Source organism: Pterocles gutturalis, unplaced genomic scaffold (assembly GCF_000699245.1).
Source record: "Pterocles gutturalis isolate BGI_N339 unplaced genomic scaffold, ASM69924v1 scaffold9816, whole genome shotgun sequence".
NCBI lineage: Eukaryota > Metazoa > Chordata > Aves > Pterocliformes > Pteroclidae > Pterocles > Pterocles gutturalis.
The window spans coordinates 18,892-42,652 of NW_010103020.1; the positions used below are offsets into that span (position 1 = coordinate 18,892).

The window sequence follows — 23,761 nt, forward strand, 5'->3', positions numbered from 1 at the left end:
AGACTCAGCAGTAACATGATTTCTTGCAAGTTCCTCTCTAATAATCTAATCGGTGTCATTAACGAAACCTTTTAAGAACGGCTCGAGATGCCCGGTGACTCTCAGCACCACGGACCAAACATTTGTTTTGTTTAGTTTCCCTGACATGCCCTGCGTTTCACTGGGAACAAACTTGGCTCCACTCCTCAACGTGGCGGTCAGCTCAGCATCACCTCTCTTTCCTGCCAGGAGCCCACTGGACTGGAGTTTTAGCAGCACTTTCCAAACAGGATTCCTGAGGCTCAACATTACAAGTGGAACAGGAAATCTGAGCCTATAAGACTGCACAAAAGCTTCTGTATTTGTGCCTGAATTTGGTGTTCAGCCAGCTGCAGGAAAAACTGATTGAAGCAAGACATGGGTGATGAAGAGATCCTCCAGATCGTGAGTATCCCTGCGTGCTGAAGAAATACCTTTGGAGTGAACCCCTAGGGCCGTGCTCTGCTCTCTCCCCCACCCGACCCCGCTGTGGATGAGGACTCATCTTCAAGAGCAACAGAACAGAACAAACAGTTTCTGCTCACACACGCCTCGCTCTTCAGGGGAGAGTGCGGCCCTGCCTCTTCTGCCTCCACCCTTAAGAAATTAAAAAAAAAAACTTGAAAAGGCCGTGACAGTCAGATGGGATTAGAGCACAAACCCAGATCATGGCCAGTTTAGGACCTGTTTGGGCAGGTGGATGCAGACAGCAGAGGTCTTCTGCCCGTGCTCCAGGCTGGCAGGGCAGAAGCCTGCTCTGGTCCAGAGGCAGCCCAGCGCCACGTTTAGTGCACCCGGTGCCATGTTCGGCCTGGCTGGGTAACACAGGGCCGCTCCTGCCTGAAGAAGCACCTTTTCAAGGTTGGCAAGGCTGGCTCAGCGTGCTGTCGTGGGTGCTGGGGCAGGGCAGCTTGGGTCTGTCTGTGCTTGCCCACCTACGAATGCAGGAAAAGAGCTGGAGAGACTCGTCCTTCATGGCTCCAGGTCTTCAGGCCTTGTCTTCAAACTCACAAGGAGCTTTTCTCTGCAGTGGCGTTCAGCATGCTGGCTGAGTTGTCAGTGAAAGCAGGAGGCATTGCAGCCCTGTTGACTCCTGCAGCGCTGGAGCTCCCGCTTTCATAATTACAGCCAGGAGGGGCTGTTCTGGCACCGCCTAACGCAAGCCATGGATGCCATCGAACAACTCCCTGTGCCAAACAGGCACTTTTTGCTGGAGGATCTCAGCACCCATCAGAAGCAAAACCTGTCCTGGCTTCATTCGAGCCTGAATTTGTCTACTTCCATCTTCTGCACCTCAATTATGGCTTTTGCAGCAGCATAAGGCTCTGAATTAGCAAAGTAAACACACATCTTCAATCAGGGCTTTAACAAAACAAACCAAAACACTTTGAACATGGCTTACACCTCACGGCAGGCTAGGCAGGTATTTGATGATACAGCCCTGAACTATGTCCTAGGTAAGAGCATGCTTTGGCCCATCTGATCCTGTTTGTCTTTAAGGTGCCCCCGGGAACTCCAGCCGCCACTGGACACTTTGACAGGCAGAGCAGGAGTTAAAGCCAAGACAGTGAAAAGATCATTTTTTAGGAAATAATCCATGGTTGGAGGGGAAGGAGTATGGAAAGGCTGGAGCCCACACCAGTGCAATAACCTGGGGTTTCTCGGAGGCGCTCAGCAGGGCAGAGGAGCAGGGTCTCCAGCAGTGTCCCACAGGGAGCTGGGCACCCAGCGCTCACCGGCATGGCTCCATCCTCACTGGCACAGCTCCGTCCTCGCGGAGCAGCTTAGTGTTGGAGCAGGGCGAGCAGGTCACAGGAGATTGACAATGCCAGATCAGATTGATTAAGAGAACATCTATCAGGCTCATTTTTAAGAAACAGACATTTTTAAATACCTTTAGAAGTGATGATGCCACCAGGGTTTTTTTTTGGTGGTTGATACCACTCAGACAAGCAGTTTTCAGCCCATGACTTGAAAGACAAATTGAACCTCCCTTCAGAAGTCCCTGGAACTAAGTCCTTACAAAGGAAGGGCAGGCATTCTCCCAGGCCAGCATACCTTGCCTCTGCTTTCATCTTGGCATGAAATGCTTTAATCACTCTTTTTTTTTTTTTCACCCATAATAACACAAGCAAGAAGAGTCTAATCAACAGAGTCCTCATCCTCTGATGCTCAGCAATGAGCCATATGGCACATACATAAGATTAGCGATTAGACAGGAAGGAGCTGAATGCTCTGTAACATGATTACAGTACAAAAATAGGCTAACAAGGGACGGCAACAGCACCTACTTGTATGCTCATTTTGCAGTGGCAAGGAAATGGAGATTTTCATAATTTTGCTTCCGTGGCTGCCATTTCATATTGCATCTAAAGGGATTTTTGATTGAGTAGCAGAGCTCAGACAAGGCATGTCACTATTTAAGATTATTTATGGGTGACGTAGAAATACTCCAAAGTACATTATGAAAGGCAATTGTGTGCTTCTGATGACCACTTGCTAGGATTAAGAGAGGATTATTTGTTTTTCAGGAGTATGAGCTGTATAACTTTTCAACGACTCTGGCATTGCAGGCTTTAAGTGATACTGGGATGTGTTTGCTCAACACAAGAATGTCCTATTACTATAAGCATACATCTAGCAAAGCCCAGCTTTATCAATACTAGTTGTTGCACTTCAGTACCTTGCATTAGCACCTTGTTAGCTACTGATCATTTCAGTTGTGCAGACATTTCTTAAGACTTTTCCTAAAGATGTTTGTTGACTACCTATAAAAAGCATTCGCAAGGTCTGGCCATGAGATGCTCAAGAACTTCTGCTCACCCGCACGTTCGTGCTGTGCATTTCCCAGGGAGGAGGGCACCAGCATCCAGGTGTCTCAGTGCTGCATCCATCCTGGCGGGGACAGAAAGCCGACCAGAAGGACAGGAAGGAAGACTTAGTGCAACCTGTATAATAAAGATAGAGATCTCCAAACACACTGGCACAGGAAACACCAACTGATAGAGAAGTGTCTCATAAACTTTATGTATTTATAGCATAGTGCAGCTATAATTGAGAAGAACATTTGAACTGAGATACAGAGAAGAATATTAGAATTACTGACTGCAATTTTTGTTGTTGCTTTAAATATTAAATAGGTTAGGTTTACTTCAACAACTTGTTTTATCATTTATGGTGAGAATAATTTCTGCTTCCCAAAGACCCACATAATTATGAAAAGAATTCTGAATCTGACCTATTTGAAATGCAGCTCTAAAACACAACAAACTCTCTTTCAAAGGCATTTTCCAACTAAATAACTTTTATGAATTTTTTCATGCTAAAATTGATCAATAAATGAACATTTTTTGTTCTTTTTCTGTTTGTGTTATCCTACAAATGCTGTGTCAGGGCCAGCTTGCATCGATATGTTTGATGACAACAGAAGAAAAGTAATGTGCTATTGCATAATTACATCCAAGACAGGTTTCTTATCCCCTTTTTCCAACACCTGGCTCCTCCCGTGGCTTCTCGTGGACTGTTTTTTCCCAGACCTCATCCCAGCCTGTTTCTCACTGGGGGCTCAGCCCCAGGACCCAGCTGGCTCCTCAGCCCTGCATTAGCCTCCATCACAATCTCTTTCTCCATTTTTTAATTACCTGTTTAAAAACAGATTGCTCCTACACATCAAACTAGCACTGGGTAGGTGCAGTATTTTAATACGTCACCATTACCCTCTCATAGATGGTCTCACTTACATGAAGTTAAAGACACTCATTTAAAAAATACAAAGCAGGTGCTGTGGAATGAGCCATAATCAGAAATAAGGCCTTCTTCCAGGTAGTCCCCACTTACCAGAAAATTTCACCCATGGAAAGTCTTTGAACACCTCTGCTCTGAATATTTCCTGAGTCCTTTTTGCTCCCATGATACGAGCCTTGCTGTCCCTTCTCCTCTGGGAATACTTAGCCCTTGGGCAGAGGCTCAGGGCTCCAGCACTTCATGGCGAAAGCACGGCGCCAGTCCTCTGGTGGCCGGCTCAGAAAGGAGGAATGCTCTCCAAAGAGCAGACATCAAAGCACATCTTGCCAAGAAAAGCAAAACACAAGTGCAACCTCACAGCTCTCAGCTCACCTTCCTCACCACAGCCTGTCTCCTGGTCTGATGCATGAGCCCCAGTGTGGTCCTACAGCCACCCAGAGACCCCCAAAAACGCATTTCTCATGGCTCGTGTCCTGGACTTTGCTCTCTGTTGGTGCTCTCCCTCTGAATGGCTGCAGTAGCTGAAAGGGAGGCACAGGGGACAGTCAGCCATAAGGATGTAGTTCTCAAATGACCACCATTGCCATGGGCTCCTCAGCAGCATAACCCCGGTCCTGTACCACCCACAGCACCTCACCAGCCCCTGCCATGCAGCTGGGAAGTGGCTAGACACAAGCCAACTCCGGGTGCTAAGGAGTCAACCAATGTCCCCATACTCCTGGGAGTCTGCACGGCTAAAAGGACTGTATCCTTCGATCTTAGTCCCTAAGGAAAAAAAATCTCTGCTATTCTAGGCCAGCGTACACACTTGTTTGTAATATTTGTGATATTGATGCTTTATACATAACTTTATTTTACAAAGACCATAATAACAGCCCTTGGGAGTGATGCTGCTGAGGCCACTGATGTTGCACCACTGACACCGTCCTCTGGCACACCGCTCGGTGCCCAGCCTCCCCGCAGAACTTCCCCGCAAGTGGTGGCAGCTCTTGTCACCTTCTTGTCATGATTCAGGCCCATGCTGAAGTGGATGGGCACTGACATGAGAAACTTCATAGCAGCCTTTGACACCAGCCTGATCTAGTGATGAAACACTTGTTTTAACTTGCAAACACGCCACAGCCACCCCAAGCTTTCCTACCCCACCACAGAAATGAGGGGCAGGAAGGGGCTCCCAGAGCACATGCAGGCAGGTCCTGACAGCTCTGTGAGTGATTCATAAGGAATACCGTAAACTCAAAGTAAATGCAACATGTTTTATTTGAGGTTGGAATAAATTACAAATGTAAAGCATAATTTATTGCTTTATAAACTGTCTGCTCTTAAAAGGCATTAATATCAAACAAACAAAACAAAGACACATTCAATTAGTAGTTCAGTTCTCTTAAGCTTTATGAACAGCTCAGTAGGGGGATTTCATTATATATACATTTGAAATCTCTGATCAGAGCCTCATAAACTTGACTTTGACAGGCATTACATCATTTAGACATATTGAAGGGATGTTAGATGTGTTCATTTGCTTTAGGATATGATTTTTATCACAAATTTTCCCTAAAATATCCCATTGAATACCCAGTCCACTCCTCACTCAAATACAAACACCACTGGTTTCAAAAAACTCCTTTAAAAGACACTTGGGGTTTTCTACCCCTGCAGAAGGAGGGCTTCCAAGTCTAAACCAGGAATGAGTCTGGTCCCAAAACTAAGTGAAAAACAAACTCCTCCTAAGTTAAAATACTGAAATCCCATGCACAGAAAATGTTTCCTCCCACTCTGAAGATTCCTGAAAAAAACCCCAGCATTATCTGAATGAACTGATGTGGATGCTACATATTTTTATTGTACAGTTACTCCATGCCTGAGACTGGCATGGATTTTGTTCAGCACCTGTACTCACTCCTCTAGGTTGCAGACCCAGGCAAGTCCAGTCTGCCCAGAGTCCTGGGGGATGCGAGGGTGCTCACAGGGGGCTGGGTGCACTGAGCACATTGCAATACCCAGCCCTGAATGGACAGATGCCGTGACAATGAGCTGGATCCAGTTAGATCCAGCTAGATATGACAGGCAGAAAGGAGGCCAAAAAGACACCTCCTCAGCCTCCTGGGAAGTCACAACTCCTGAACTCCAGAAAGGGAATGAACATTGATGAGCAGCTCTCATTGCACCAAGAAAAAGGATTCCACCAAGGCATCCTGCCCTGCTCTGACCCTCTCGCGCTGCAAGGGCCAAGTGCTCCCTGTGCCTCAGTTCCAGAACAGCGTCTCCATGAGCTATTCCTCGAGCAGGCAGCATGCACCTCTGCTCCTGCTTTCCCCAACGGGTCTGAAGCAGCACAGAATGAGCTGGCTTATGTCCTGTACTACACCAGAGGTAAAACTCTCCAGAAATGGAACCAGAGACTTCTGACTCAATTAGCCCTTGGAACAGCTCAGAAAGTTTGCATAAAAAATCTCCAGGGCAGCTTCTTTTCCAGACACAAAACTAACTTTAAAACAAAGAGCCACCAGTACAGAAAATCTGTCTAAAACTGGTTTGGTATTACTCAGAAAGTTCCTAGTTAGAGAAGGGTTTCTTCTCATACCAGCCTCTAATGTTGTCATGCCTACAAGAATGTAAAGAGCTGAGTGAGACGCTAGGATATTTTACGCTATATTACTGAATGGGAACGGTTAAGTCTATTCCTGGATCCAAGAAATGTATATTCAACTTCATGGAAAATACTAGTAAATTGATCCTGGTGTGATTTCAGTTTTCATTAAAATTTCATCAGTAATATACATACCTTTTGTATGTTTTGTGCATAATCTCAAAAAAAAAAAAAAAAACCAAAAAAAAGCCAGCAAACAAACATTCTTCTTCTAAACACGGTTTCCTCAGAAGGTGTGTTTCTGTTGTGCCATGAGGGATGGCCACCTTTGATCTCTGTGAGGTGGTATAGCAGATTTCAGGTGCTGCACTTGCCCATAATGACTCCCAAAAAGTCAAGCACCACAGCAGAGCTCAAGCTCTGGTGGGAGGCTAGGAGCGTGCAGGGCCATACCTGGAGCTGTGCTGAATTGGGCCAATTGTTCAGCACTTTTCAGTGTCCTCCTCATTCAGGGAAACAGGACAACCCTTGTTTAGCTCCCAGCTAGACAGTAAAGTGCTTAACAGAGGTGTGGGGAACATTCATGCCCCTTCCTCCACCTCAGCTCCTGCCTTGGGAAGGGCTTGTGGAAAGGTGGCTTTGTGGCTGCTTTGTGCTAGCAGAAGGACATGCTGCAGCTGCGACAAGGGCATGCATATGGTGCACGCCTGATTCATCACTATCTTAGAGAAACATAACTCAGAAATGTGCAAGCCTTTAAAATCATCAGTCATGTCATTTATGCTCACCAAGAACAGATTCTTGTCTGACTTCTTTTTTCCTCAACAGTTATGAATTTTTCTTTGAAGATGAGAAGGAGGAAGGCTAGCCTTCAGGGAGAGGGACAAGCAGAGGCACTTGCAAATTAAAATGCATGCACATGTCATCCACCACAGCAGCAACCTCCAGTCTGCACTTCACAACACAATATCTCATTATCTTGAGCCTTAATTTCTCATCCCTTTCAAAGGCTCCCAAGAGCATTCCTTTCTGTGTCAGTGAGATGTCCCAGGGGACTCTACAGAGAAAATTAATGAGAGGAACAAACTGTTGTCACCAGGGCAAGTACAGGGTTACATTCAAGCCACAGACTCTGCAGGAGCAGGACAGGGAGCAGACTTATTCCATGTTCTGGTACAAGTGCCACAGGGGATCTGTAAAATCATCAAGAGAAGGAAGATGGGCTACTGGTTAGTGCACTGGACTGGGATTGGGCAGATGGGAATTAATTCACCTTCCCCTTGTTCTTGAAGTGATCAGAAAAAGGAAACTGTTTATATTAACTTCAGGATGCTCAAACATTCCCAGCTCAGCAAATACCCCTAAAACATTTCTCCTCGCTTAACAGTTCTTAACAGCTTATGCATTGCCCCTCTCAGGCTAAGCACACCAGACAGAAATCGTCTATGGAACAACCCTTCTAGGAAAAAAAGAACCAGCAAACCACAGGATTGCTACATCTTGGCTAAGGCTCATTTGCTCATCTGCAAAGACTCTTAGCCCTCTTCATCTTCACTCCTGAGCTGCTCCTTTGCAGTGCACTTGCAGCCAGAGAGAGCAGTTCAGGAGCTCTTAAACCTATTCCCATCTTTATTTCTAATTTACTGGCTTTTGCCTCCGGCAAGGCACTCAGACCAGCACTGTCTTAAGGGTTTCTGTTAAAGCACCTTCTGACTGACTGAGGACCAAGTTCCTACTGAACTGAAAAGCAGATGGGACAATCAGTGAGTGCATCTGGAAGCAAAGCCACTAACTGCTGCATTTGCTCACAGGGAGGGTAGTGTACAGCCACTACCAAAATACGGCAAGCATAATAATTAGTGGTTACAAAATGCTCAAACTTTTCACAGACCTTTATAAGTGCTGAGCATTTTAATTGGCAGGACAGCCATGCCTGAGAATTCAGTGTATTGTTAGAAACCAACATTTTCCTCTCCTACAGTCCTTCCCATCACAAAGTGTCTCACGGAACAAACAAGTGCCTATATTGCGATTTTACCAACAAATGGGGTCACAGATGGACGCCGGCTGGATCGGACCCACAGAGCAGATGAATGACTCAGTCAAGCGAAAACTAAGTCACTTGATGCCAGGCCCAGTGCCCCATGCCCCCCAGTAGAAGTTACTAAACAGGGGACAAAAATAATCCCCCAAAGGAACTGATGTATCATGAAGGGCAAAGAGCCTCTGAAGCTACGTATAATGGCATAAAGTACAGCACAAGTACATTACATATTTAGCTCTATCCCTGTTTCTCTGTCACGAGGGCAGTGGGTTGCTCAGACAGTGGTCTTCTCGTCAGCCTATTAGGTTATTTCCTATGGAAATGCAGGTAGAGGTGTACGCAATTCAGTAGTAGAACTGGGGTCTGGTTTTACATGGGCGGAATGTTTCTTTTACCCAAATGAGATTTTTGCATGCATCTGCATACTCACCCAGATGTTGCCTCTGCCGTGCTCCATGCCTGAGTTTCATGCCAGGTTTGCTCTGCGTGGCAGGCATATCATACACACACAGTGACCTGGTACAAGAGCACATTCTGCAAGCCAAGTCTTAGGCAAATATTCACCTACAAAACCTAAGTGTGTTGCTAGTTTGCTGCAGTGAATCGGGCTTTCACTAGGAATTAACGTAAGCTGCAATGACTAATCTTGAATTCTGTGCACTTGCTTATTTTCTTTTCACAGTTCAACCACTTTCTTTCTTAATACTAAAACGCTAAAGTCTTACATAGCATTCAGAGCATTATTTTTTGCTGGCTGTGTTTCTCTATGCTCTAAGCCTCTATCACAATGCATGCAGAGGATAATGGCTGAATTTGTAATGCTTTTAACTAAAAAAATACTTTTAAAAACGTAAAACATAAATTATTTATTCCTCTGTGTCCATTGTTTTTAACACTGAGTCTTCTCCCAAGATTTTACACAGTTCATTGAGTCTCTGCTGCATTTTAGGAATTCCTGCAAGTTGGGATTCCAGTCTCTGTTTTTCCTCACTCAGTGATAAACGGATAGCGGTGTCCAACTGCTCGAAACGCCAGCCGCCTTGTCCATCAAACTGCAGCAAGTGAGTGTGGTACTTCCTGCAGCAGAAATAAAAACATTAGTAATGGCTCAGGGAGCAAATGGTTTGTCTTTGCATGCGAACTGGATGTCTGTGTCACTTTGCAGTGGTGCCTCTCGGGAAGTTGAGAGTCGTCCAGTTTTGGATCACCGGTGAAAACTTTTTTTCTGTGACTCCTAATCCCACGGCGCTCTTTCATAAGGGATTTGGGTATTTCTAAACCTGTCACCAGGATCTCCCAAGGCCACGATCACCTCTAGTGAAATTCAGCAACAAGGTGCCCACTGTAAGCTATGAGCACCAGCGTGGGCTCCCCACGAGCAGCCCATGGCCTGCAGGGATGCAGCAGGAGCCAGCAGCAGGGCTGTGAAGGGTCCCCAGCATGGTCTGCTGTCCCTGGCCAAGCCAGCAGCCTCCCTTCTTTGTGCCTGCCTCTTAGAAACACTGTCTGTGGCTGCAGTTGCCTCCACTGCAACTCTGCCAGGCTCCTCTTTCTGCAGGAGCCTGAAGGGGAGCAGCAGACAAGGCTCTCTTCTCCCCCAGGAATGTCAGTCCAGGTTTATTTTATTTACCTTGATTTCCATGAGATGTTTTACCTCCTTATCAGAAAATACATTCAGGCAGTAGCACCTGATGCTACTAATAAAACTCTAGTTTGTTCGAATTACATCTCAGTTGGTTCCCCTCCATCTTATAAGGTTGACTAAAGAAACCTCCAGTTCTAAAACATGGTTCAGTTTTCAAGGGACCAAAATAAAAAAGTCTGTGTAGGAGTCACAGATCTTTCAGTGAGTTTCAGGGTGTGTGCACTGAAAATATTCAAAGGTGTACATGTGGAGTTTGTCAAGACCTGACAAGACATTTATCAGGAGGCACAAGAGGAAGAGCAAAGAGCTCCCTCAGAGCTGCTGATATGACTATAATTTATCACTATAAATAATAGAACATGAGCCGCATCATAAAACAGTGATTATAAATCCCATCCAGGGAATGTGACAGGTTAATAAACTCAACAGCTTATGACATGGGACTCAAAAGATTCAACTCTAGGCTTATATTCACCACTTCTTGTATATTATTATTCTTTGTGACACCAAAAGCTTAACCTGTCCCTCTATTTTTCCCCCACTAAAACCCAAAAATATCAGGAAGTTAAGCTAGCTGATTGAGATGTCAAATGCTTGTGGTCTAGAAAAGTAGCCAATATTTTGATTAAAGAGCAAATATTTCCTGGTATAATCTTGAGGAAGAGACAACAGCATGTGAATCCATTCTTTGTCTACGTAGTACAGTCCCTGCAGAAGCATACCTAAATTAAAGGCAGTTGATGCTTATTTCTGAATACTCAGCACTTCTGTTTACTTCTCCAGAACCCCACAAATGACCAGATTTCTGATAATTTCAGTAATACTGTGGAATTACAAGAACAGTCCCACACCTTCCTGAATAGCACTAGTACTAGGAAACAAGAAATATCAGTAGGAAACTGAACTCAAAAGGTCTTTCTCACAAGTTCTTTTGCCAAACTTCCCTCTGCATCATCATTATTTATAGGTGGGATGCTCTCAAATACCTGTTTTCTTGAGCAGTGGTTTTAAAATAATGCCAAACTTTTAAAAAAATTGAATACTATTTTTCTTTTTTCAGTGTAATTTAAATTATTTTTAAAACAAATGTCTATGTGAGATTTTTTTTTTCCTGTCAGAACACCCATTTTTTCTTAACATTTAGGTCCTGATCGAACAAAAGCCATTTCCACTGTCCCTGCCTCCACAGAGGAAGGAGGAATGCTGGGGAAACTGTTCTTTTCAGAGGAGCAGACACCGATACAATTTATTTCCTTTGTGGCAACAGCCTGGTAGTGGATTTTTAGTCATAAGTTTAAAAAAAGCAAACAATATGACAGTAGAGATCCAGGAGTTCAGAACAAATAGTCTCTGCTAATGTCAGCTTACACCTTCTTGATCCCTTTTGCCCTTTATCATTCGGCTGATTTATGTATTCAGTAACAACATTTATTTCCTTTGAGAGACTCTTCTATACTTAGTACTCCCTCATTAGAATGATGTTTCTCAGAATTCCAATATTTCTTTTTTTAATAGACAATCTTCATATTCTGAAAGCTCACAAACCCTGCAGATAGAGGACACAGCTGAAGTTAGAAACACCAGATGTGTTATTCCTATGGAAGAACAAAGAGTAGTTTAACCACTTGCCATATTTCCCATCTTCTCCCAAGCACGGGTAAAATTCCCCAGGACAGCTCATGTACCTTGTCACCTTTACAGAATAACCTGATGATATCTGCTGTGGCTGTGGTGTGGCGGGCTAATTAATTGCCTCTTAGACATCCACATGTTGCTATGAATAGTTAACAACTGAAACACATTTAAAAAAAATAAGAGGGAGGAACAAATACTTGACAAAGAATGGAAAAAAATCAATGCTAAATGCATTTACATCACTATTATTGTAGACAAGTTATCTCAGAAAGTGCAGTACATATTGATTAAACAACTGTCCTAGTACAAAGAACAAAGGCCAATCCACTGCCTGTCAGAAAGCTCATAGCAAGGACCGTGACAAAACCCTGAACATACTTACCAAAGAGAAGGTCTGTGTGTTATAGAAAGCAGGGATATCCCAGCAGCTTTTGCAGCTTGGAATATCTTTCCTTCAACATCAATGCTTACAGCACTCGTGCATTCATCCAGCAATGCATATTTCGGCCTTTCAAAAGCAGATAAAGAACATTACTCTTCTATGTTTTGGACAGTATTCCCATGCATGATGTTTAATTGAGAGAACAAGAGAAAGGAGAGAGCTATTTTTGCCAGACAGCTGTCTCTCATCTACAGCTGGAAGCTGGCTAGCAACAACATAAATGTTCACACATTATTCAGGTGCAGAGCCAGCCTCCAGGAAAAAAGGGTTTTATTTCCCGGTCCATCCAAGTACACAGTGATCTAACTTCTGTGTTCTAGTTTGACCTAGTATTATTCTGTCCTGTCATTAAGTCATGCAGTAGCTACAGACAACTCAGAAGCTTTCTGTCCACTGCCATGTGTGGACTGGGCTGCCTTTGCATGCTTGCAGACTCCAAACCCAAAAAGTTTTTGAGCCTGCCTTTCAAACTCCCATAGCCTCTGCAACAGTCCATCAGACTTCTGCAATATTTGTAGGACAGATGCAGGGAACATGTTTTGTGCCCGAAACATTAAAGAAAGGAACATCTGGAAAATGTAATGCTGTGATGCCAAAAGCAAAGCTTAAGAAGCATTGCCCAAACTAGAAGCAGAGCTTGTACGAATAAATGACAAGGTCTGCTGTCCAATGCAACCACCTAGCAGTATTGCAAAGTGTGTGGAGATTACAGTCTACTACTGCTCAAACTATTACAGAAAACATGCAAAACTCTTCCTCGTTTTCTGCTAAGAGCATCTGCTACTTAAAGAACAAATCAAAATGCTTACTTATGGTAAAACATCCGAGCCATGCCCATCCTTTGCTTTTCTCCTCCTGATAAGACATCTTTCCAATCCATGATGGCATCCCAGCCTTTTAAAAAAATGCAAACAAAACGTGTCAGGACAACATAAGTTTATGAAGGAAATGCAGCTTCACTTGGAACATCTCTGCAACCTGCAACCAAAACCATAAAGAGCATTTCCACTGCAGAAGAGAGAGCTCAGGGTTCTGGATCACACCTTCTGAAATACCTCAATGCCTTTCCACTGGCACTCAACTGGAAAAAATATCCCAAATATCCTGTCAATTTCGAAAGTGGAATTTAACCTTGTTGGTCATGTTGGTATTGTCAAAAAGCTTTACTTACTATCTCTTTGAAAAATCATCTTTTACCTGTGCATAGCTAATCATTTTATTCTGTCCTGTTTGTTTTAGAGAACAATTTTCTATTCCTTCTTGAAAGGTGTCAGTGGAAATTTAAAAACAAATTCAAAGAGATAAAGTGTGAAAAACATAAAGAGCAGTGCCAGACCCCACTTACTACTGTAAGCAAAGAATAAGTGTCATCAAGCCCAACAGAAACACAGATGATGTATCCTGTGTGCACAGACAAGCAGCTAACATACAAAACTGCATACAGACAGGAGGATTTCCTACACAAACTTCCCGCTACCTTGTGCTGAGAAATAACCCACAACTGTTACATCACTTGCTATCCTCATTTAATATTCTGCACAGACTCTAACTGATTTTTTTCTTTATTACTGTCACACTCATCACATGCAACAGGCGTGTGATTGTGATGCATTTTATCTGCAGTCTTACAGTGGACTTGTGCTTCTGTGAGTACTCTGGCATGATTCATTCCCACTAATGAGAAACTTCAAATACCAAATTACCATATTGAAATGAAGTTTTCAATCAAACACTCCAGATGGATAGAGTAGCAAAATAGATGAGTTTGGAAAAGGGAGAGTGTGGACACAGGGAAAATCTGATAAGATGTTTGTCTCAATATATCATCTATCATGAGCCAGGCAGCTGGAGTGGGGCCGAGCCAGGAAGAGAACATTTTTCCAAATCAGCTCAGAAGCACTGTAATTAAAAAATTAACAAAACATCCAAAAACCCTTTTCTGCCACTGCCCAACTGAAAATAAACATTTGCCAGAAAAGACTACAAACAAGGTCTAGCAAGTAGGGTGGGCTGTGCCATTTCTGATACCTGACCAGAGGTATCAGTGGGGCTTGTGAAGGTGCAGGAGGCTGGGGAGTGCTCTGCCCATGCTTGGTGCTACACCAGGGCTTGGCAGGTCTGAACAAAACCCCAGTGAAGCATCTGGTGAGAGGCTGTGTGACTGAGAACTGGCATTGATAAAGCTAGAGTCAGAATTCCAAGAATTTTCTCTATGCAAAATTGTAAAATATAATGTCACAATTTTTAAAAATATGTGTATATAGTTAGATTTAAAAACCAGGCATGCACACAGCAGAAATACATCACCTTCAGTGATCCGATTGTTTTGCCTTAGTTTCCTTCCATTCTTGTTTAAGGATCCCAGGGGGCACCCCCCTGGGGGCACACACAGTGCTTTCTATCAGCCAGCTCCTAGCAAAGATGGAGGTGTGTAATGATTAACTGAACCACCACCTGGATGAATTCTGGTAAAGGGAACAGACACACAGAGGCTGCTGGGGCTGAGCAGTCCCAGTGCTGGGACCACACAGAGAGCTGGAGTGCTGTTCCACTGGCACCTTCAGCTTCCAAAACAGACTGTAGAACACCCGAGCGCTCCTTTTTGGCAAACGGTTCTAAGGACACAGGATGGGAATGGTCCTTCATGAAAGCCATAGGAACAACTATGCTTCTGAAGACAATGTTCCACCTGCTGCTTATATTCTGTTAGTTTTAAGCCGAGAATATAGACGAGCTCCAGGGATCTGGGTCTGAGTTAGGATGTGGGTGGGTGTGCACGTGTGCACATGCGCCTGGGGAAGCAGTGCCTGCCTTCATACAGTTTCTTCCAGATCAGCTGGTTTATAAAGACTTATTAAAAGACAAAAAGAGAAAGAAGTTCAAGAAGAAGCATCATCTTGTCAGCAAAATCATACTATTATTTCCTCTAAAGGTGTAAGATTTAACCTCTGTTTACCAGAATACAATGGTCATCTCTGTGGTCACTTCAACTTACATTCTAACCGAATACTGGAAGTGTGTCTTGTCCACTCCTGCCTAGCTCCTTCCCTGAACTTTCCATTTGCCACTTGGAATGTCTCAATCAACAGATAAGGAAGGATCCATTTTAATATTATCCCTTTTAAAAATTATTTTCTAATGTCTGAACAAGTTCCTCTGCACACTTAGGCATTGCAACTCACAACAAACTGATTCCCTACTGTGCATTAACAATAATTTCTTCCTGAATGAAGCTTGTTAGTGTTCTGAAAATATCAGACAAGTCAGTGGCTTACATCACCCATAGCTGCATCCACTTTACAAACGAAGAAATGAAATGGCTTGTCCATGAATACGGCACAAATCTCTCAGAAGGTACAAAATTTCAGAGTCCAAATCGCTTGCAGAGTCCAAATTGCTTGCACAGCTTCTTGCTACATGTAGCCTTTGACTGCACATGGCATGATGTAGATGTGATGAACACAGGACGTCACAGAAATGCCTTTTGCAACCAGTAAGACAAAGAGCATGTATAAAGTGCTGGGGCAGAGTAACAGCAGTACAAATACAGACAGCTGTCAGCAGAAACTAGTGATAGCTTCATGACAGCAGCATTTAATTTTCTTGCATGGCTTCTTTTATAATTCCTTTGACCTAATTTTTCTGAAGGAAAAGGCAAGCTAAATTTGACAAGAAAAAAGGGTTACATCTGGGGTCTGTAGCACTGGGTATCCATCCTTGGAATCCTTGCACTTACATGCAAGACAGAGCATTTAGATGCCACAAAAAGATACGGCTTAGAAGTTCCTTCTCCAGATCTGCATTCCAATGCACCTCATCAGACATGGACTGGAGTGTTACAGCTTCATGACAAAAGAAGGCCACCGCAGCAAACTACAGCCAGAGAGCCCACCCCCGTGAGTTTTTGAACATGGAGGTTTCTTGCACAGCGTGTTGTCAACAGGGGAGAGAGCCCTGGGTGCTGCGCAGGATGAATATGCGAGGACAGTGCTTAGCTGAGGAAGGAACAAAGAGACCATCAACTGCGTGAGCCCCAGCTCAGCATGACACTGCAGGGATTTGCGTCTCTAGATTTCAGAGCCACTGGAAAAGCCGGTAGAGCCCTCCAGAGTTCCTGCTGGTACCAGTAGCAAAAGCAAATCCAGGACTAAAATGATCAGCTGAAAAAATCTCAGAGAGAGGAAACGTGCTTATCTGTGCGTTTATACATGGCCTAGCATAAAGGTTCCCTGGACAAGACCCAAAGATATGACAAATTTGCAAAATAATGAGGAATAATTATAAACTGGGGTGCTGAGAAACCATAAGCAGGTTGAACTTGTTCAGTAATGTCATCAGCCCTAACCTGACAGGCCTGGTCACGCATTCTGCGTGCTGCTACACGTACCCACGGTCCCCACATGTGACAGGCTATTGGCAGCCTCAGGCTGCAGCATGATTGACACTTGCTAAATATATACAGATGTTCAAAGCAGGTCAAAAAGGAACCACTTTATGTGTGTCTACTGCACATCTCCACACTACTGCCCATGATTTCTGGACATGCCTTTTCACCACCTGTGCTGAATACAACTTTTTTTGCTATCCTCATTTTGTATGAAATCATTGTTCTGGTAGAGCTAGCAACTTTGCAGGTGTTGATGGGGGCACCTTATTGATAATATAAGGGTAAATAACAAAATGGCATTCCTCTAATATCCAGTGGGTGAGAAAAACACCCATGTGGGCTGCAGTGGGAAGGAAATTCTGCCTCTAGCAGCAAGGGGTGCTGCTACTGTCAACAGCAATTGCACAGGGTTCTTCTGGGGCTTGGGCTCAGGAATGGTGATGGTGGGGAGGAGGATGGGCGTTTTGCTGGTTTTGGTGTATTCTGTTGTTACCAACTGAAAAAGTTTCATGAGGGTAACAGAGAGGCTAAATGCCAAACTGGGCTACTTATTGTTGTAACCATTGTATTTACTTCTAACTGGGTCAAACGTTATTGCTAGAAAAAGAGAGGAATTTCTGTCCTTGGCAGCAACAAGAACGTCAGGCTCTTGTTGGCTACTTTACACTTGGAATCCAGTGACCCTTGTGCTGATGCAATGTGGAAGTAATTCAGCTAAACACAATAAAGTTATCCCAGGACAAATAAATTGAGTTAGAGTTGCGCACTTCTGGCTCCATCTGGCTTTTTCACAACTGCCCACGGGGAGCAGAACACAAAACTGCAAAGCACCACATTATACGTGCCTGACATTTGTGGTCAATTAAAGCACAACTGGGTCATGCCCCAAGGAGCCTGCTGTCTGGTAGAGGCTTAATACTGCAGGGGATAGGTGAAATGGGAAGAGACAGAGGTAAGCCTCTGAAGGAGAAGAGGAACTACAGAAAAAAATATTGAAGAATTATATTAGATTTCTGTAAGTTAATGGTTGTCAGATAGTTACCTCCATTCTTAGAATAGTTCAAAATAGCATGGACACATGGTATATCCATGCTATATCCTGTATATCCACAAGAATCTGAATAACTAAACTGGTTTCATTGATTTTTTTTTCATATGTAGTACATTTTCCAAAAGTGCATATAATACATAAATAGAAACTTGATGGGGATTTTTCAGCAAAACTTTTTTCTATTGGAAAATGCCAGTGTTTGTCAACCATCAAAGCAGTTTGCAAAAAATAAAAAGATTGTTTGGGGTAAATCCCGTGTTCTACAAGCTTTATATGGGATTTTTTATTACTTTGCAAAGAAAAAGATTACATTTTTAATAGAAATCATTTTACTTTAAACATCTGATTTTAAGTAAAATAATAAAATAAAAATTGGAATAAATTTAAAACATTCAGCTATGTAGAAACAAAAAATGCAGTTGTTCACTTTCAAGAAGTATTTCTCTGGCTTGCTGGTTCAGAATATGAGTCTTTGTCCCAGCCTGAGAGAGCTCTAAAGCATATGTTAAGGATATGAAATCCATGTAACGTGTCAAGTCATATGTCACGGATTTCCTCTCTGCTCCTACCTTGGCACTTGTCTCCTGCAAATGCCCGAGAAGAAAAGGGAATAAGTAAGTGTCTTATGGGCCTAAAAACTTCCTGGTATGTGGTAATCTCTCCTAATTTTCCGGCTTTGACCATTTCTGTCATTTTAAATCGCAAAGTATCTAAGACACCTTTTCCTAAACGTTCATGCAGACTTTTGCACAGTGTGCTCTGATCCTGAGTGGAGTTTCAGTAGAGCACCAGTGAACACTAACAGCATCCTCTACACTTTTTTAATAGACTGTGTGTGTCTCACATGCACAGTCTGACAGGCAGAACAAGAATGGGGTCAGCAATAAAAGAGGACTACTGTCCTTTGGCACAGAAAGTACAGCCAGATGGATCCAAACCTGGGGTTTCAGTCCGGCAACACAGAACACTGACCCTAGCAATGGCATCTCATACGTGGAGCACAGTAACTGCTCCATCATCAGTTATATGCTCCAGCTGCAGGGTAATAAACCACAACGATGTGCATTCAGAGACTGCTGGGGATATGGTTTTGGCCACTGAGGGTCATGTGGTGTTCAGTCCATCTACAAGTACGAGCACGCTATGAATGCACACTCCACAGTGGCGTCTTGCCACTGACAATTTAACTGCTCCTCCTCTTCCAGCTCCCCACTCCAACACATCTGCTTATTCTTCTGCAATCTGGGCACTTCACTTAGTGAAGTAAGTGACTCAGGAATACTAACAGGAATAGTTAGAATGTCAGTGTAGGGAGCAGAGGCTTCCTCTGCAATTATTCTGGTCACTAAGTTTAGCTCTCTGCCCACTTCTTCAATCCTTGTGTCATAGTATCAGATCTGAATAATAATATGAATCAGAACAATGGCAGATTCTTATCTCCTATTGCAAGTTGAGGGCCAACAGTCATTATTACATTCTTAACAAAGAAGCATTAACCCGTGGAAGGATAAGAGTCTATCAACAGGATTGTGAGGTGGAGAAGTAACTGTAGGTACACAGTTGCTTCTGTAAACGATCACTACTCTCCACTCTAAAATGTGCAGAAAGACATCAGATGAGTGTTCACGCATAACTGAAAAATAAAATACACTTTCTGCCTTTTGAACAGAACAACAGGCTACCATCTAGGAATGGGAATTTAGACATTGCCTTGGGATTCCCAATGGCTGAGGTCAGAATGACCCTGAGAGATGTGAAGCACACACATTACAAAACAATGCACCCAAATTACCCTCTCAAAAAGGAGCACTGACAGCTGGCAGAGAGGCAAGGTAGATTCAGCACTCTCGAAGTAAGCTCCTTAGAGGGGTTTGAAGATGCGCCGCCTTCTCTCTCAGTGTTACCAACTTTGTCCTACGTCTGTTTTAAAAGCATAATGATGGGGAGGAAATTCAAACTAGAGATTAGTAGCTGGTGGGAATGAAATGATGAATATTATTGCTATGCTTGAGAAAAAAAGCCATGAGATGCTCCATTTCCTTAGACACAAGGGAAGCTTTTAGTATCTTGACATTTACTGTGCCAGTACATTTACACTGTCCCCTACTCTGAGGACAAACAACACTGAGAACACATGGAACTTAAACAGCAAGTGGTAGATGGCAATACTTTACTGCCAGCCAGAGTTGTTTGGTTATTTTTAACTTGTTCACCTGGTGGTGTGGTACCAGACACGCTTTCCCATGGCACATAGCCCCACTGATCACACAAACCAGAGAGGTGAAAGCAGACAGCACTCCTTTCATTCACATGCTTTCGAGTTGATGCAGTCGGTGACATTACAAGGTTTTAACACAAGACACATTTTCTAAGAAAATGAAGGAAGGTCATTGATCTTACAATACCATGAAAAGACTGGCCACTACAAGAGAAGAAGGATGTTCAGCTTGGGCATGGATTTATGGGGGAGGAGACGAGCACTTAGCTCTTCTCCCTCCATTAGCATCGGGACCATGTGGTTGTGCAGCTCCCACCACCACAAAAGGTCTGGATCCAGTTTTGCCAGTTTAGTACGTAACGACCAGTCACACTAAGACACACGCAAGGAATGGATCTTGTAAAGCTTTTTACGAAAATACACAATTTACCTCCTTCTCTTTGAACTATGTGGTACAGATGAACAATATGCAGGATACACTCCAGATCTTGATCTTGGTAGCCTTTCTCGTGCATGTCATCCACTGAGTCTGGATAGATGACTTGATCACGTAGCGTTCCAATGGACATGTAGGGCCTGAGAAGCAATACAGAGAAACCAGTGATCTGGGGCTGGCTCCAAGCGAGTGAGTGCATTTTGCTGAGGCTCTCTGAGCAGAGTATAAAGCTTGAAATACCATGTTGCTAAAACTGGATTTATCTGTGGGTGCATTGTGGGTGAATGTTTTTCTGAACTTACCCTAGGGACAAGGTATTGTTTCCATAACAGCTGACTACAGCATAGCAACAGGGGTAGTATTAGCATGAAAACAAAATTACAGATCAGGCAGAGTAAACATCCCATTCTGAATGCTTTCACTTGGAATCAGGGAAACTATGCTGTATTCAAGGTTTGGCACACTTAGAGATTTAGAAATCAAACTAAACACTCACACGTTAAAAGCAGATTGTAACAAAAACTTTGCAACTCAAACTGGGAAAGACTTCCATGGTACAGCAGGAGACACCCAAGTCAGGCAGGAGAGTGTTGGAAGCTTCTTTTGCACACGACTGTTCTGGAATGCAGAATTGGGACCTGGCTCTAGAAGCCAGTGTAACACTTCTGACTCACAAAAGGGCACACATTAGAGAAACTGATCACCCTAACCCTCCCAGCATCAGCTTCCCTTTGGTAAACACAAAGCTGAGCTGTATGCGAAGCAGCTTCTGAACCACCCATGTTCCCAGACCAGGCAACACCATCCATGTTACTGAAACAAGCCGTCTCCACTTTGGAATGGCTACGGACAGTCTCCACAACTTCATGAGCTGTGCCCAGCCTCTACTATAGGCCTGGCCTCAAAAATCCTCCTAGTCTCAAAGTCAGCTCAAAGAACAATTATACAGCTCTCCCCAGGCCATCCAGGCTAGAATAGCAAAGAATCTAAGACACATCTATTTGATAATCTCTTTTGCTGCTCTTTGTCTAAGGATTTCTTGCAAACGACAAATATCCGTCCTGTTCCACAGACACTGCTGATAGCTCTTCGAAGCTGTAAACATCCTGGGAATGACCTGTGGGGTTCTGAGTTTGGAGGGGAAGGCCAGGGCCGAAGAACAGTCAGGCTCCAGACTCCGTCCTGCTTTCTGTGCCAAGTCACACCAACTCCCTCTGGGTTCATCTGCCAAAACAATGCTCGTCTTATTAAAGCTGTGGTGCCAGGGGACAACGCCAGAGTGGAGCAGCTAAAATTGGGCCAGCAATGAGGAAGCTTCCAGGCAGCTTGCCCTTGACACAGAGAACTGCTCCCAACAATTTCACAGCACGTTGAAGAGGGGTCAGTTTTCTTCCCTGAAGAGCTCTGGACCTGCAAGACGGGAAGGTCTCAGCCACACAGAGGCTTTCCCTGACAGAGATGTGTAATACCTTAGCAGATTTCTTCCCTTCCCCTGGATGTGTCTTCTACCCATTATTATTCTGAAAGTGCCTAAAATACACCACAGAGTAATTTGAAGGATTTCATAATGCAGCAGATGTAGAATTACAGAACTAAAGCCGCAATGTGAACTGAAAGCCACATTCAAGCTGGCATCAGCTGCATTGGTTTTAGTACAGCAGACACCCATGGCGAACTGCCTGTACCCATCCACAGTTAAACTACTTTCACCACCAGCTGGGTGAGGGTGGGAAGGGCAGGGGATCTGAGCTGCTTGCAAATATTTGGTCATCTCTCTGCTGTGGGCAGGCACCCAGATGGAGCAAACCCAGAATCACATGTCAAATACAAGCATTGCTGCTCCTCTTTGCTCATTGTTCTGCTTTCTGCTTATTGTGGGAAGAGTGCTGCTCTGGGCTGCTGCATGAACAATAGCATCAAGTGCAGTGAAACATTTATATTAATGGGGATATTGCAAAATCTCAACTCTAAACATTATGTAACTTCATTGAATAATGATATATTATATTTCCACAGTGCTCTCCATCTAACACCACAAAAGGCTTTACTTCTTGATAGAAATCACTTCACTCGCTCCACACTGCTGCCATCTCTGGGACAGAAGACAGAAACTCCACCTGGGCTCAGAAAAGTTGAGCATCAGGTTGTGCATAAGACTTTGTAATTTAGGTGAAGCTGCAGGTAAGGGCAAGGAGGACAGAGCTACCTATCATATAATTGGTCTGGGGTTTAATACCTTACTCTCGTGAAGTATGATCCTGCAATGACTAGCAGCTCTGAGATTTAACCTACAGCACAACCGGGAAGGCAACGTTCAAAAGCACCACACCAGGACACTTGTTGCCATGCTGTTCATTGAGTCACCAGCACTGCTTCCTGGTACAACTGGATTTTCCTTGTGGCCCCCCATCTAAACACACCAGTACTACCAAGCACGCCTATCCCCACCTAGTCTGTAAAAATGAAGGAAAAGCACAGCCTGCAGTGGAGTAGCAAACCCCATCAATTACTGACTAAGGAGCAGAGAGGAAGAATGGCTTGTGGTTATGGGTCTGCCATGGGAGGTGGGAGAGCACGTTCTGCTTCTCCCATCCGATAGAGAGCCATTCATGTCCCTGAGGGGACACTTCATCTTACTTGGCGTGAGATGTCTCATTTGGGGCTCCAACGAAGAGAGACACCTCTGTGGCTGGTTTATCCCATTTATTTTAGGGTGGGGATGGGTTGCCTCCTACGGGTGCCTTCTCCCTCAATGGGGGACAGAGCCAAGACAACTAACTTAGATAACTAATTTCTGAAGTGCTAAAGTTAGATCAGATCTCATCTAAGCATACTCTCATCATCTTATACTAAACCAGATTTCCCTATCTGTAACTTGAAGACAATATCTTCCTTACCTACCATGGGTACCACGAAGTCAAACACAGTAAAACCTGTTAAACATCCCATGTTATTGTAATTGAGGTTACATGTGCGTGATAGCTAGACATTAAGTAGTAAGAAGTATGGGCAACTGCATAGAGCAACAGGGAAATTTTGTCTTTGCCAGTAAGCTCCTTGTTAAAATACTGTTTTCATTAAATTTTTAGCAGTTCAAACAACAAAAACAGTCTTTTTGTCCTGAAGTAATACTCGAGTTTAACTGGACATAACTGATTTCTGATGGAGTTTTTCCTTTCAGACAGAGTGCCTGGGTTCCAATCTCAAAGAAAGCACTCTTACACAGACCCCAAAAGCAACTCCTATGCTGTGCAGAGGTCATGTCTTTGATAGTAATAGTTCTGCAACTGTTTTCTTTCTTTCTCTGCTCTCAGAGAAAGAAAGAGATTCTTCTGAGAATCTCTCTCAGAGATTCCTACACTGTTTTTGACAGAAAGGATTTAGTATCAGTAATCCTTTTTTTTAAAGCTTTGGCATCAAACCTCCAGAAAGCTAAGAAAACTTGCTGATTCTTGCCTGGTTTTCTGGAATTTCAAGGCATTTATTGGAAGAGATACTTTCAGTTCACACAAACTGATTAGAGAGTTTGATGGTTTTATTGAATCACCAAC

The 23,761-nt window shown here is 43.7% G+C and overlaps 1 protein-coding gene across 1 annotated transcript in view; it reads right to left on the reverse strand.

Moving 5' to 3' along the window:
- Nucleotides 1-9,248: 9,248 nt before the first annotated feature.
- Nucleotides 9,249-23,761, reverse strand: part of LOC104457727 (ATP-binding cassette sub-family D member 2) — a gene marked incomplete at its 5' end in the record, with an annotated part of 42,542 nt that continues 28,029 nt past the window's right edge. The window contains 4 exons of the mRNA XM_010086522.1: nt 9,249-9,473; nt 12,059-12,184; nt 12,928-13,012; nt 20,205-20,350. Coding sequence (XP_010084824.1) covers nt 9,263-9,473; nt 12,059-12,184; nt 12,928-13,012; nt 20,205-20,350 — 568 coding nt within the window. The remainder of the gene's footprint in view (nt 9,474-12,058; nt 12,185-12,927; nt 13,013-20,204; nt 20,351-23,761) is intronic.